This window comes from Pseudophryne corroboree, chromosome 3 (genome assembly GCF_028390025.1).
Source record: "Pseudophryne corroboree isolate aPseCor3 chromosome 3, aPseCor3.hap2, whole genome shotgun sequence".
Classification (NCBI taxonomy): domain Eukaryota; kingdom Metazoa; phylum Chordata; class Amphibia; order Anura; family Myobatrachidae; genus Pseudophryne; species Pseudophryne corroboree.
The window spans coordinates 604,180,413-604,195,927 of NC_086446.1; the positions used below are offsets into that span (position 1 = coordinate 604,180,413).

Consider the following 15,515-nt stretch of genomic DNA (forward strand, 5'->3'; position numbering starts at 1 on the left):
ACAGACTGGGTTTGAAAAATAACCATTAGGAGCTGGTTGGCTGGTACTTTATCATCGTGCAATTAATCACTTTCAAGGCTTAGTACATCTGGCCCAATCAGTGGTAAACTGGCTTCGCATTGCCACATTTTCATGGAACACAAGAGCTAGTAGTATATTAAAGGATGTTTGTTTGGCCTATTGCCTAAAATTTCACATCTGAATATTAGGAGTGTTTTTCTGTAAAGCCAACTGAATATGTAAGGATCGGTGGTCCTTTAAAATCAGCAGAAGGGATTAAAGATCATTCAATCGCAGATATACCATTAAATATAAAAAAATACACACCAAAAAGAACATTAGTGCCTGAAACTGCACACTTAAATCACTGGCATAATATCACTTTATTTCCTGATCTGCACATATCCTTATACGGTATTCAATCAACTATACATAAAAGGTTAAAAGAAACAAAAGTTTTCAGCATTGTTATCATTTTGAATACATCAGTGCACATCTCTAACATAAAAAAATTATACATAAACAATGTGTTCTAAGTTTGCCACCTTTTGTTCACTAGAACATAAAGTGCCGCACTGCAAAGCACAGCCATTGTGTCGTGAGGACAAATGCAATAGAATCTGGCTGTTTCCAAGGCTGAAATTACATCCAAAAATAAAAACAAGGATTGGATTCCAGAACGTTATTTTTTTCTGAAAATTTTATTTCAGTTTTCTGAACACTCTAAAGCCACAATGCTTCAGATGTTACACAAGTGTCCAGACAAGATTAACAAAAAATGTAAATGTTCTAAATTACAAATCTGACTTTTTTTTGTGTAAGAGCTTCAGAGCGAAGAGGGAACATAAAGGCCCAACATACACACATGAAGAAAAATAAAAACGGGAAGAGAAAAGAAAAACCCAACAATAATGTCTCATGCAATGGCAGGCAAGATGTGAAGAGCCACCAGACGCCACAGATTTTGTACATTGAAACATCACAGAAAAAAAAAAATTAATAAAAAAAAAGGACTCCGTAATAAACCTGTACATCCAAATACAATTGGGATCTAAACCTAGATTACATTATTTAATGTTATATACAAATTTCCCCTTTCATATTTTAAGTAAAGCCTTCATTGAAACCCAATTGAATAATAAAATAAAAAAACATTCTAAACAAATAAACAAAAAGATCAACATTGGAAGAAAGGGGTTACTATAGGATTTCTGTTAAAATGGATCATAAAAACAAAAATTCTATTAATTTAACATTTTCTTTGCACTTTACATTACATTGCAGTGCCGAGAACAGTTGTTTTCAGCTCTCTTTGGATGGATTCTTAAAATGCAGTTTCATTTTCGTCTTTCAGAGATAAATACGTTTGAAATTGGTCCAAATATATAGAAAGCCTATATTACATGCAGATTTTTCCATTTGTTTCTTTCTCTTTCAAGAAAATAAAACAGGTGCGGGTGAACTGGACACAGCAAACCGTCACAACACCCACAGTGAAAATATAAACATACATTTCTAAAGTGGCGACCGAAATTAGAGAAGAGGAGGTTTCCTGGAACAGCAATCTTAGTTTCATAATGTACCAAGAAGACTACTAATCACCTAGTTTGAGCTGCCAAGCTTCACTCTTATTTATTGAATGGAACAAATGCATTAAATAAACTGTGAGTCCTCTTCACTGAAGAGAGCTAGTCTATTCATCTTTTATGTGCTAGCTTTTTTGTTTTGGGAAGATTAGCCGTGTACTGTAGTAATGCTTACTGCGTATAATCCAAGCATTATGCTGTTACCGGTTGGAAAAAGCAGTCTGTAAGAAAACTAGGATCAATGAAATAGAGGCCATTTTAAGCCATCCACAGAACGGAGACCAACACAGTACCCAGTGTTAAAACCCAATCTCTTCTGGCACTAATGTGCAGGTTTCACCCCCAACCCCAGGAGAAAAAAAAGTAGTAAATGATCCACAGTTCCTATTCCTGCTGGATCCCTCAGTCAATTTTCACATTAGTGTAGATTTTCCGAACAAAGGCACTTGTTCCCATGTAACCGATTGCTCCTAGAAAAAAAAGGAGCAAACAAAACATATGAATAAGAAAAACTTACAATCAAATCTAAGGGGGAGATTCAATTAGGCTATAGGATTACCCGGCAACTAATAAAACGTGCTGCCCAATTCAATTAGCAGCGAGAACCCCGTACATTATGCTCCAGAGGGTGGATATTTCCTCACAGCCTCAGGAGTTGCAAGGAAAATCTGAGTTAAAATGAATTCGCATTTTAAATCTAAAAGCAACTCAAAGCTTCCAGCGCTTTGTACAGAATCTATAATTTAGCGCATGCTAACCCATGGTCTACTGACCGAGGAAAACGCGGATTGACTGAATAGCTTCGGGCATAAAACCCGGAGATATTCCATGCGCCTAAGTGAATTCCCCCATAAGTCACCATAGTTCAAAACAACAGACCAAGTTAACATCAAATTACTTACTGTTAATTATGAATTTGTAAAATCTAAAATTCACATTAATATGCTAAATATATAATGTGGGTACCATGTACTGTATTTGAACATACAGACACATGTAAAGTGTGCACACCGTGTACTGTTCTCTATTTTTGACACTTTAGCTGGAACCACATTCCCAAAAATATCCAATATTGGGGGGTAATTCTGAGTTGATCGCAGCAGGAACTTTGTTAGCAGTTGGGCAAAACCATGTGCACTGCAGGGGGGACAGATATAACGTGCAGAGAGAGTTAGATTTGGGTGGGGTGTGTTCAATCTGCAATCTAAATTGCAGTGTAAAAATAAAGCAGCCAGTATTTACCCTGCACAGGAACAAAATAACCCACCCAAATCTAACTCTCTCTGCACATGTTATATCTGCCTCCCCTGCAGTGCACATGGTTTTGCCCAACTGCTAACAAAGTTCCTGCTGCGATCAACTCAGAATTACCCCCATGGTGCAGTATTAGTGTGTGCTTCAAATCAGTGGCTCCTCTGAACTTTGAGTTTATGTGGAACAAACAGAAAATCAGTCACTTAAAAGCATTTTTCTTTGCCGAAGAATAAATTCCTAAAATAAATAAATCTTGATTTATACTTCCTTGAAAGTAGTTATTTTTAGGTGTTAAATAAAAAAATTATGTTTCAAAGTTGTGTAAAAGAGCCAAAAGCACATTAACAATTATTATTAAAATTTATTAAGTGCAATGACTCGATGAGCTATATTTACTGCATGTGGTTTTAAAGTGTAAATGGGTCATCAAAAGAGTATAGTAATTGCCAGAATACACATGGAAAGCATTGTCTGTATGTGAATACAGTTTCCCTGAAAGACATAATAGTTCTAGGAGTATAACCATAAGAATATACACTGCTCAAAAAAATAAATGGAACACTTAAACAACACAATGTAACTCCAAGTCAATCACACTTCTGTGAAATCAAACTGTCCACTTAGGAAGCAACACTGATTGACAATCAATTTCACATGCTGTTGTGCAAATGGAATAGACAACAGGTGGGAATTATAGGCAATTAACAAGATACCCCCAATAAAGGAGTTGTTCTGCAGGTGGTGACCACAGACCACTTCTCAGCTCCTATGCTTTCTGGCTGATGTTTTGGTCACTTTTGAAAGCTGGCGGTGCTTTCACTCTAGTGGTAGCATGAGATGGAGTCTACAACCCACACAAGTGGCTCAGGTAGTGCAGCTCATCCAGGATGGCACATCAATGCGAACTGTGGCAAGAAGGTTTGCGGTGTCTGTCAGCGTAGTGTCCAGAGCATGGAGGCGCTACCAGGAGACAGGCCACTACATCAGGAGACGTGGAGTAGGCCATAGGAGGGCAACAAGCCAGCAGCAGGACCGCTACCTCCACCTTTGTGCAAGGAGGAACACTGCCAGAACCCTGCAAAATGACCTCCAGCAAGCCACAAATGTTCATGTGTCTACTCAAACTATCAGAAACAGACTCAATGAGGGTGGTATGAGGGCCCGACGTCCACAGGTGGGGGTTGTGCTTACAGCCCAACACCGTGCAGGACGTTTGGCATTTGCCAGAGAACACCAAGATTGGCAAATTCGCCACTGGCGCCCTGTGCTCTTCACAGATGAAAGCAGGTTCTCACTGAGCACATGTGACAGACGTGACAAAGTCTGGAGACGCCAAGGAGAACGTTCTGCTGCCTGTAACATCCTCCAGCATGACCGGTTTGGCAGTGGGTCAGTAATGGTGTGGGGTGGCATTTCTTTGGGGGGCCGCACAGCTCTCCATGTGCTCGCCAGAGGTAGCCTAATGCCATTAGGTACCGAGATGAGATCCTCAGACCCCTTGTGAGATCATATGCTGGTGCGGTTGGGACCTGGGTTCCTACTAATGCAAGACAATGCTAGACCTCATGTGGCTGGAGTGTGTCAGCAATTCCTGCAAGACAAAGGCATTGATGCTATGGACTGGTCCGCCCGTTCCCCAGACCTGAATCCAATTGAGGACATCTGGGACATCATGTCTCGCTCCATCCACCAAAGCCACATTGCACCACAGACTGTCCAGGAGTTGGCGGATGCTTTAGTTCAGGTCTGGGAGGAGATCCCTCAGGAGACCATCCGCCACCTCATCAGGAGCATGCCCAGGCGTTGTAGGGAGGTCATACAGGCACACACACTACTGAGCCTCATTTTGACTTGTTTTAAGGACATTACATCAAAGTTGGTTCAGCCGGTAGTGTGTTTTTCCACTTTAATTTTGAGTGTGACTCCAAATCCAGACCTCCATGGGTTAATAAATTTGATTTCCATTGATAATGTGTGTGATTTTGTTGTCAGCACATTTAACTATGTAAAGAACAAAGTATTTAATAAGAATATTTCACTTATTCAGATCTAGGATGTGTTATTTTAGTGTTCCCTTTATTTTTTTGAGCAGTGTATTACATGCAGTGTATGCTTTCTTCCCATGCATTTTGTCACCAGAGCCATGTTCTTAATTTATTATGAACATCATTAGCATTATATCAGTACGACAATCAGTGGAAGTAACAGCCTATTTAAAGCCTCATCCAGAATCCGCTATTAAAGATGTAAGCTACAGTCACCTTTACTAAAAACATTGCTCGTTTTACAAACTAAAGGCGGTATCCTATTAGTCGCGGTAAAACATCAGTTTTTCATTGAATGTTTTTTTTATTTTTTTTACAGCCTATCATATTAGATCGCCCGTAAAATAAAATGCCCTCTCTCCCAAAACTTGTTCAGTGAAACCTGTGTTTTTGTGAGAAACAGCCCCGTTTTCAAGCGAAACCCGGTGATGTTTCAGGGGATTTGGAAAGTAAAATCCCTGATAAGCCGCGGCTCGGGCCGGTTTATCGCGGCCTAATAGGATACCGTCCTAAACTCTTGTAAGACCACTTTAAAAAAAAAAAAAAAAAAAAAAAAGTTGAACAAGTTTAACTAACTTAATTGTGAACTTAAATATTGTACCTATAAAATACATTTGTAAAGAAACGAAACAAGAAAATAAAATAAAAATAAAAAAACAACAACAACTTACCGCACATAATTCCCAAGGTGGTGCTAAATACTGCCATATATCCAAAGTAAAACGATGTTTGAAACAATCCATACATTCTGAAGTTAAAATGAAAAGGAGAAGGTCTATTAGCTGATGACTGACTATATAAATGTTAACATTTTTTTTTCAGGAAACAAAAAACATCAAAATAACATGAACTACAAAAGAAAACATTTATACTTTCTGGATGCGCGCTCCCGTATCATTGCCAGCGAGGTGGTCCGTCTGCTTTACCAGCATGTTTTAGCGAGGATGGTTAATTTTTCAGCCATCATCGCTCAGTGTGGCCGTGAGCGATGATGGCTGAAAGATGAACAACTTTCAGCCTGGCGGACCCGCCCTGCTTCCTCCCCAAGCCCCACCAGCTTCAGCGGTGCGGTCCCACCCTGCTCCTTCGTGACTGCACGGAGACGCATGCCAAGGAGCAGCAAGCAGCGGCACATTCCTCCGCAGCAGCTCTCCCTGTGAAGTGAGTCACTGCAACCAATGAGGTGTCCCGGGGTTATATACATTGCTGGCACAGGCCAGCAATGTATATACTGTACCACTGCCCACCAATGCTTATTTAAAAGCTAGTAATATATACATTGCTGGCACATGCCAGCAATGTATACATTACTGGCGCCACTGTCCACCAATGCATGCTGTCTTATGAGCCAGTTATATATACATTGCTGGCACAGCCCAGCAATGTATACGTTTACCGGCGCCACTGCCCACCAATGTATATGAATAAGCTGGTAACGTATACATAACTGGCACAGCCCATTATGTAAATAGCCTTTCTAATGAAAGTCTTTCGCCTCCTGAAAATCTCTTGTTCTGTGGGAAAATAGCTCAGGGTGTATGCACTACTTTGGTGAAAGATATATCTTTCAGAGATGTTGTCACAGCCTTGAAATGAAAATCTCCTAGTGTGTATGGGCCTTAACAGAACTTGAACAAAAGGTTACATAGTTTTTGCAGTATTTAACTGCCTGGTTAAAGAGACTGATCAGTATAGAAGCAGTATGTTGCACATGTAGTACCTTGAAACATACATACAAAATATTTGACCCTGCAGTATCACCATTATACATAATTTCGTCAATGCTACCAATACAACTCATACCACCATTTAGAGAGATATTATGTTTGGTTAATAGTTTAAAATAAATTAAAAACATTCTGCAGAAATAAAAACACTAAAAACACTTACTTTGTTTTGAAAAAGTAATAGTAAAATGAGTACATGTAAACATAGATGGCAGTGGAAGCAGCAGAGAGAAAACTTGTCCATTGCCTAAAAAACAGGAAAATGACATAAGGCATCTATATAATAAACTAAGGTTGCAGATAATATACATGTATTTTTAGCGCCACAGAGTTGCATCCACCAATGTCATGTGACTTATGTTACAAATGCACAGCAATCCTGGCCTGCCAATGTATGTGAAGGTGGGTACACACTGGAAGATATATGTGCAGATCAATTGATCTGCAGATATATCTATGGACGGATCGGGCAGTGTGTTGAGCATACACACTGCCCGATCCGCCGGGGGACTGACGTCATGAACTGGGCGGGCGTGTACACACGCCCGCCCAGTTCAGCTGTCAACCACCACCGGCTGCCGCAGCATGTGTGCGGTCGGTCGGCTGACCACCGTACACACACAGCGACGCGCCAATATATCGGTAGATATATTGGCCGTCGGCTGTGCTGCGGGGCCGACGTGATACGTCTGAACGACGGAGTTCACAGGCGTATCGGCTGTACACACTGGCCGACGGACCCGCAATATATCGGCCGTTCACACGAACGGCCGATATATCGGCCAGTGTGTACGGGCCTTTATATAGATCAGGGGTGCAGAGCTAATTCCTAGAACAAGCCTGGCCAACCTGTGGCTTTCCAGCTGTTCCAGACTGTTTCCAGACATTACACATCCCAGCATGCCATGCCACAGTTTTAGCATTCCCTTACAGCAAATCTGTGGGAGGGCATACTTGGACTTGTAGCTTCACTACAGCTGGAGAGCCATGGATTGGCCAGGCCTGTACTAGAACCTCCTCAGATAAGGGGCTGCATCAAAACTGATATTTCACACTTCAAATACACAAGCAGCACATTTTGCCCTATTAGGTAGCCTTCAGCATTTTATGGCATTTCCAATTTGTAATTAGCTAGTACAGCATATTAAAACATTTTGTTTCAAACTAAGGTGGCAGAGACTGGCATATACAGTATGAATAGAAGAGCACAGTAGTGCTTTGTTTTCATGAGCCTTACGGAATCAATCCAGATTAAAACATTAACATTTGCTGAAAATAATTGGATCTTTATAAATTCACTTACCACCGGTAATCTTCTGCATTTAGTAGGAAGTATGTACATACAATGGTTACACAGACAGTCACAATGCACAGGATGACCAGAACCAACATCATAAAGCCATACACATAGTAGATCTTGTAAGCCCAGAACGAAGTAAAAATGAAATACCTGGATATTAAACAAAAGAGGGTAATGTTATTTACATATATAACCTCCTCCACAAACTATTATCTCTTCTTCTAACATTCAAAAGAGTAGTATAATTACATAGGGGTCTATTCATGAAGGGATCAGTATGATTTACCGACGGTCGGGATACCGGGCGTCAGTATACGGACAACGGCATCCCGGTCAGTACGCCGGCAGCGGGGTGAGCGCACAGAGTCTCTTTACCCCTCTCTATTACCGCATTCAGATCGCAAATGCCGGATCCCACCCGGTAAAAGAAACGTGTCCTTACCGGGTGGGATCCGGCATTTGCGCTCCTTTGCTGGCTTTCCGACCCGATAATATACCGGGTCGGTTGCCATAGCAGCAGGGGGGGGGGGGGGGCGCAGCAGCAGCAGGGGTGGAGGCGGCGCTGGGAGATGAGCTCATCTCCTGCGCCGCCTCTCCCTCTGCTGTGAATGGGAACCGTGTCGCATCGACGCGGCTCCCATTCACACTGCACCTGACCCGGTATTCAACACAGGTATAATCCTTCTTTTATACCGGGTTAAATTACCGGGTCAGACGACCCGCTAATTCTCGGAAAGTGCTTTCACATCGCACACTGACCCGTGTCGATACCGGGTTATTTGTGCGATGTGAAAGGGGTATATGATACTGGTATACCATTTATCAACTGGAGCAAAGCCTATTTAAGGCTATCGTTTATCTACCAGTAACTATCAGCTGATACGTTTATTGAAGGCTATTCATGTAATTTTATTTTTCGATTGTGGTGATTATGTGTACATGTGGTTCATTATTATAGGTTTTAATCTTAATACATTCCTGGAAGTTGTGTGGTTTGCAATTGCATTGTGATTTGCTATTATATTTACGTGTGATTTTTTTTTTTCCCCCACATACATTTTTTTGATATTTAATGGATATTTTGGCTGGTGTGTGCAGCACCACCTTCTAAAAACATTTGAAACTTGGCTTTCGAAACGAAGAAAACTCACATTTCAATAAAAATGGATCCAAATGGTAGTATTCCGCCTAGGCACACAATGACAGCCGGCTCCATGAACCTGTAAAACCAAACACAAGTTTTATATACATGGCATGAAAGAACAATGAACAAATGTTTTTTGGAGGGGGAATTTCCTTTGTCAACAGAATAGCTCTTTAGCACTAATGATTTAAACTTTAATAAGCCTGAAAATGTAACAACTGTGAACTCAAGGGCACATGTGCTCCCAGATACAAGACAACTTTGTTGCAGTGAGAACTTTGCTAAGAAACCTTACCACTTTTTCTCAGGGATGGGCCGAGGAACTGCATTGACGCGACAGGGGAAGTTGGGTTGTCCTGCCAAATTTCGACCAAGTATTGTCCCCACCAGGTTCAATGGAAGGATCACAAAGAAACAAATGCAGCACACAGCAACCTAGGAAAAAAAGAGTTAAAGGATTCGCTAAACATCCATTCACTGTAAACATTAGGACTCTCAGTTCTAAACCAAAGCGCACTGTGTACATTTCCTGTGGACCAAAACACTGACTATTCAGTGTTCCTGAATCAGCTCATACTGTCAGAGGCAACGGTATAAAAACAGGTAGTGACCAAGGACATTACCAGTAACTTCAAAAGGATGGTTCTGCTTCTACTGTGTGGCCAAAAACCACAGGGGTAATGCATTATCTGCGTGCTTCTAAATACATCAGTCACCATACTGGTTTATATTTATTCACTGTAATCCATAGCAAGCTAACATTTTAGTGCAGTTTGAACACAAATATCTTATCACGTAGGACATCATTAAGGATGTGTATATGGAGTGGACATCCCTGTTTAAAGACTTGAATGCTTTACTAATCACACAAACGTGGTACTATAACCAGCAAAGCCACACAAACTGCAGCTGACACCAATATAAACAAACAAAAGAAACATTCTATTTAAGTCACTAGAATGGTCTAAAGAAAAAACTTCCTCAGAGCGTGATGCTGAAGTTCAAATGCCACGCTTGGAATATAAACTGTATCCAACTAGTCCGAGCGAGCTTCATTTGTAAGCAGAGTGCCCACACACAATTACTTTGGACGACATCCAGACATGTAAAATGCAGAGCTTAAGTTATGCTTTTCTTTGGAATGAAAAATCCTTGGGTGACCCCAGTTGAAGTATGGCCCTCTAGGATAAACCTTAAATAGTATACTTAAATAAAGAGGGATTAAGGAAAGTCACAGAACCAAAAAGTAATCTTTAATGCAGGTGGAATGTCCTGTTGTCAGCATTCCTGAGCCATGAATCAGATTACTACCAAGGAATGAAATATTGGTAAAAGGCATGTTCAGCACAGCTCAAAAGTTAGCTTTAGAATCTTCTGACAGGACAGTGATTTCTGATGGCAATTTACCAAAACATAAAAAAAACAAAAACCCTAAGTATTAAAAGTACAAAACACAAAGATGAGACCACACTGTAATTCATACAATAAAAATGGTAAATGTTTATCCGTAAAATAGAGGTAGAAGCCTATACGACAAGCAGTCGCCATAAATGCCTTTCACAACTGGGGCACAGTCAGACTTGTGAAATGCATGAGTGGATAAAAGTTTTCTGAACATGCAAAAATGTATGTTGTCTGGTGGCTAGAACAGACCAGTAATCTGCACAGATGTGACCCCTGGTGTCAACAGACCAGAATGCATCCTCCACAATCCCAAAGAATAAAATGCATCCTGCATTATCTGATGGCTTAGAGGTGTCAGACCAGAATGCTTATTTCCACTTCCAAAACAAACTTGCCAAGTGTAAAAATGCAGAGGCTAAACTATGTAAACACAAAGGGTTTACAATAATTTTATTTTTAAATTAAGCTCAAACAGCAGCACATTTAATAAAGTTAAAGCAGAATTATGGGTACTAAACAGAACTAAAAAGTTACCATGGATTTGATGAGTAAGGTAAAATAGGTGTAATGTCCAAAACATGACAGTCCTTTCCCTACTAGATACAACGAGGAAACAAACTCCATCAATTACAAGGTAGTTTCTTATTAGCTTAATGCAGAAAAAGTACCAAGAAGTTTTGGATGACTATCAGATGTAAAACTGCTCCTGGAAGCTTTCTACAAATCTTGAGGGATCGCCCGATCTTTTCCCATTTTTGGACATCACTCTTAATGTTTTGAATTGATCCTAGGGGGAGATGTCCCTAGAAACCTGAGGTTCTGGCTTTAATAATGCCTGTCCCGCAACTGGCACATACAGCAAGTCCCTTCTTAGGCCTCTTAACATGGCAAAGGCTATGATCCCGGTTCTTCGGAGGTCACCCACTGCCCCTCTATTAGGGACTGGTTTAGATGGGTCAATTATTACATGGGTATGAATAATATACCCTTTTCTTTGGGCAATCACAAAAACATCTCAGCCAACTGGCTACCCTGGTTGGAATTTAAGGAGTCCTCTCTACATGCCTCCTATCCAAGAACTGTTGTAGATTCCCATCCTTCTTAAAGCTTCTAATATGTAATCTGCTTGTCTGCTACAAGACCACAATACCACCCTCTTAATTAGTTGAAAGTTTGATCCATTCCTAATTCCTTTCTCCCTTCCCTAAGTCTTTGCTAACCCCCCCCCCCCCCTACTCACTTCTCAACTGTATAAAGTTTACGGTACTGTTATTTGCCCGTCCCCCTTGTGATGCGATTTGTCCAGGAATTCCTCACTTTCTTTATCTGTATATTAGAGTTTTGTGTAACATTTGTATTCAATAAAAATGGTTTGACTAAAAAAAAAAAACCCTCATACAAATGAAATTATCTTCTGAGCAAACACCTCCATTTTCACACAACAGTCCAACTAAGATATGCAGTGTGTGCTGTAACTACACCAGGGCGTAAGCATGACATCAGGAGTCCCAAGAGCAGACAAGGAAGAGACATTCCCTTAGAGCTGCTCAGCCTACACTAACTTACCATACAACATTTGTCTAGCATACGCTTTACCCTGACCTAGGCAGAATTTAACAAAGAAAAAATAGATTATGGTGCCTCTAGAGAACGGATGTAGTTGGGATCCCAGGACTCAGAATACCGGCACTGTCAGAATCCTGAGAGCTGGAATCCATAACATACAGAATTTTCCTGGAGAGGTTAGGTTTAGACTGCGGGGAGGGAGGGTTAGTATTAGGGATACTTGCTTCCACTGTCCTGTTGGGATTTCAAGCAGTCGGGAAACCAGGGATCTGTATTTACCCAACCCCTAGAAACACAACTGTAAACCATAGATGCATGAACCTGGATATACACTTCAATGACCGCAACCTAGAGAATGATCAGACTTACCATTGTCCCAAAAGGGATTGCTCTGGAAGCATGGTAATAGATGGCAATGAAGTTGATGAAGAAAGCGGTCCCACAAACCATTGCTGGGATTAGGAAAGCTCCAATGAACATTTGCTTTATCCACCGCCGGCCTATCAAACAATGAACAGTGAGTGTTATAATCACATGGGAGCTTTCTGCAATCTATTAACTCAGCTGAGTTACAGGTGGAGAAATGCAAAAAAATAAGAATTTACTCACCGGTAATTCTATTTCTCGTAGTCCGTAGTGGATGCTGGGTACTCCGTAAGGACCATGGGGAATAGACGGGCTCCGCAGGAGACTGGGCACTCTAAAAGAAAGATTAGGCACTATCTGGTGTGCACTGGCTCCTCCCTCTATGCCCCTCCTCCAGACCTCAGTTAGGGAAACTGTGCCCGGAAGAGCTGACACTACAAGGAAAGGATTTGGAATCCAGGGTAAGACTCATACCAGCCACACCAATCACACCGTACAACTTGTGATAACTATACCCAGTTAACAGTATGAACAACAAATGAGCCTCATTAACAGATGGCTCATAACAAAACCCTTTAGTTAAGCAATAACTATATACACGTATTGCAGAGAGTCCGCACTTGGGACGGGCTCCCAGCATCCACTACGGACTACGAGAAATAGAATTACCGGTGAGTAAATTCTTATTTTCTCTGACGTCCTAGTGGATGCTGGGTACTCCGTAAGGACCATGGGGATTATACCAAAGCTCCCAAACGGGCGGGAGAGTGCGGATGACTCTGCAGCACCGCATGAGCAAACTCAAGGTCCTCCTCAGCCAGGGTATCAAACTTGTAAAATTTTGCAAACGTGTTTGACCCCAACCAGGTAGCAGCTCGGCAAAGTTGCAATGCCGAGACCCCTTGGGCAGCCGCCCAAGAAGAGCCCCCTTCCTCGTGGAATGGGCTTTTACTGATTTAGGATGCGGCAGTCCAGCCGCAGAATGTGCAAGTTGAATCGTGCTACAGATCCAGCGAGCAATAGTCTGCTTAGAAGCAGGAGCACCCAGCTTGTTGGGTGCATGCAGGATAACAGCGAGTCAGTATTTCTGACTCTAGCCGTCCTGGAAACATAGATTTTCAGGGCCCGGACTACATCCAGCAACTTGGAGGCCTCCAAGTCCCGAGTAGCCACAGGCACCACAATGGGTTGGTTCAAATGAAACGCCGATACCACCTTAGGGAGAAATTGGGGACGAATCCTCAATTCTGCCCTGTCCCTATGGAAGATCAGATAAGGGCTTACACATGACAAAGCCGCCAATTCTGACACACGCCTAGCCGAAGCCAAGGCCAAATATATATATGACCACTTTCCACGTGAGATACTTCAACTCCACGTTCTGAAGTGGCTCAAAACAATGTGATTTTAGGAAAACCAACACTACGTTGAGATCCCAAGGTGCCACTGGAGGCACAAAAGGGGGCTGAATATGCAGCACTCCCTTAACAACATCTGAACTTCAGGCAGCGTCTAACCAAGCCTTTAACAGCGTAGGAATCACTTCATCTGGAACGCCCATTTCCGTTAGGATCCGGCGTTCAACCACCAAGCCTTCAAACGCATCCGCGGTAAGTCTTGGAACAGACAGGGCCCCTGCAGTAACAGGTCCTGTCTGTGAGACAGAGGCCATGGGTCCTCCGAGATCATTTCTTGTAGTTCCGGGTACCAAGTTCTTCTTGGCCAATCTGGAACTACGAGTATAGTTCTTACTCCTCTCTTACTTACTATCCTCAGTACCTTGGGTATGAGAGGAAGAGGAGGGAACACATAAACCGACTGGTACACCCACGGTGTCACTAGTGCGTCCACAGCTATCGCCTGAGGGTCTCTTGACCTGGCGCAATACTTTTTTAGCTTTTTGTTGAGGCGGGACGCCATCATGTCCACCTGTGGCCGTTCCCAACGGTTCACAAACTGCGTGAAGACTTCTGGATGAAGTCCCCACTCTCCCGTGTGGAGGTCGTGCCTGCTGAGGAAGTCTGCTTCCTAGTTTTCCACACCCGGAATGAACACTGCTGACAGTGTTAGCACGTGATACTCCGCCCATCGGAGAATCCTTGTGGCTTCTGCCAACGCCATCCTGCTTCTTGTGCCGCCTTGTCGGTTTACATGGGCGACAGCTGTGATGTTGTCTGACTGAATCAGCACCGGCTGGTTTTGAAGCAGGGGTTCTGCTTGCCTTAGGGCATTGTAAATGGCCCTTAGGTCCAGAATATTTATGTGTAGGGAAGTCTCCTGACTCGACCATTGTCCTCGGAAATTTCTTCCCTGAGTGACTGCTCCCCAACCTCGGAGGCTTGCATCCGTGGTCACCAGGACCCAGTCCTGAATGCCGAATCTGCGGCCCTCGAGAAGATGAGCACTCTGCAGCCACCACAGCAGAGACACCCTGGCCCTCGGGGACAGGGTGATCAGCCGATGCATCTGAAGATGCGATCCTCACTTGTCTAACAGGTCCCACTGAAAGTTCCTTGCATGGAACCTGCCGAAGGGAATTGCCTCGTAAGAAGCTACCATCTTTTCCAGGACTCGCGTGCAATGATGCACCGACACCTGTTTTGGTTTCAGGAGGTCTCTGACCAGAGATGACAACTCCTTGGCCTTCTCCTCCGGGAGAAACACCTTCTTCTGTTCTGTGTCCAGAAACATGCCCAATATCAGCAGACGCGTCGTAGGAACCAGCTGCGACTTTGGGATATTCAGAATCCAGCCGTGCTGTTGTAGTACTTCCTGAGATAGTGCTACTCCGATCAACGACTGCTCCTTGGACCTCGCCTTTATAAGGAGATCGTCCAAGTACGGGATAATTATAACTCCCTTCTTTCGAAGGAGTATCATCATTTTGGCCATTACCTTGGAATACACCCTCGGTGCCGTGGACAGACCAAACGGCAACGTCTGGAATTGGTAATGTCAGTTCTGTACCACAACCTTGAGGTACTCCTGGTGAGGTGGGTAAATGGGGACATGTAGGTAAGCATCCATGATGTCCAGTGATACCATGTAATTCCCCTCTTCCAGGTTTGCAATAACCGCCCTGAGCGATTCCATTTTGAACTTAATTTTAAATTTAGAATGGGT

At 42.6% G+C, this 15,515-nt stretch overlaps 1 protein-coding gene across 1 annotated transcript in view; it reads right to left on the minus strand.

The window, feature by feature from the left end:
- Window positions 1-364: 364 nt before the first annotated feature.
- Window positions 365-15,515, minus strand: part of TM9SF3 (transmembrane 9 superfamily member 3) — a 122,929-nt gene continuing 107,778 nt past the window's right edge. Inside the window, exons 9-15 of the mRNA XM_063961510.1 lie at window positions 12,396-12,526; window positions 9,352-9,491; window positions 9,064-9,132; window positions 7,916-8,062; window positions 6,776-6,859; window positions 5,557-5,633; window positions 365-2,056 (exon numbers count right to left, since the gene is read on the minus strand). Coding sequence (XP_063817580.1) covers window positions 1,989-2,056; window positions 5,557-5,633; window positions 6,776-6,859; window positions 7,916-8,062; window positions 9,064-9,132; window positions 9,352-9,491; window positions 12,396-12,526 — 716 coding nt within the window. The 3' untranslated portion in view covers window positions 365-1,988. The remainder of the gene's footprint in view (window positions 2,057-5,556; window positions 5,634-6,775; window positions 6,860-7,915; window positions 8,063-9,063; window positions 9,133-9,351; window positions 9,492-12,395; window positions 12,527-15,515) is intronic.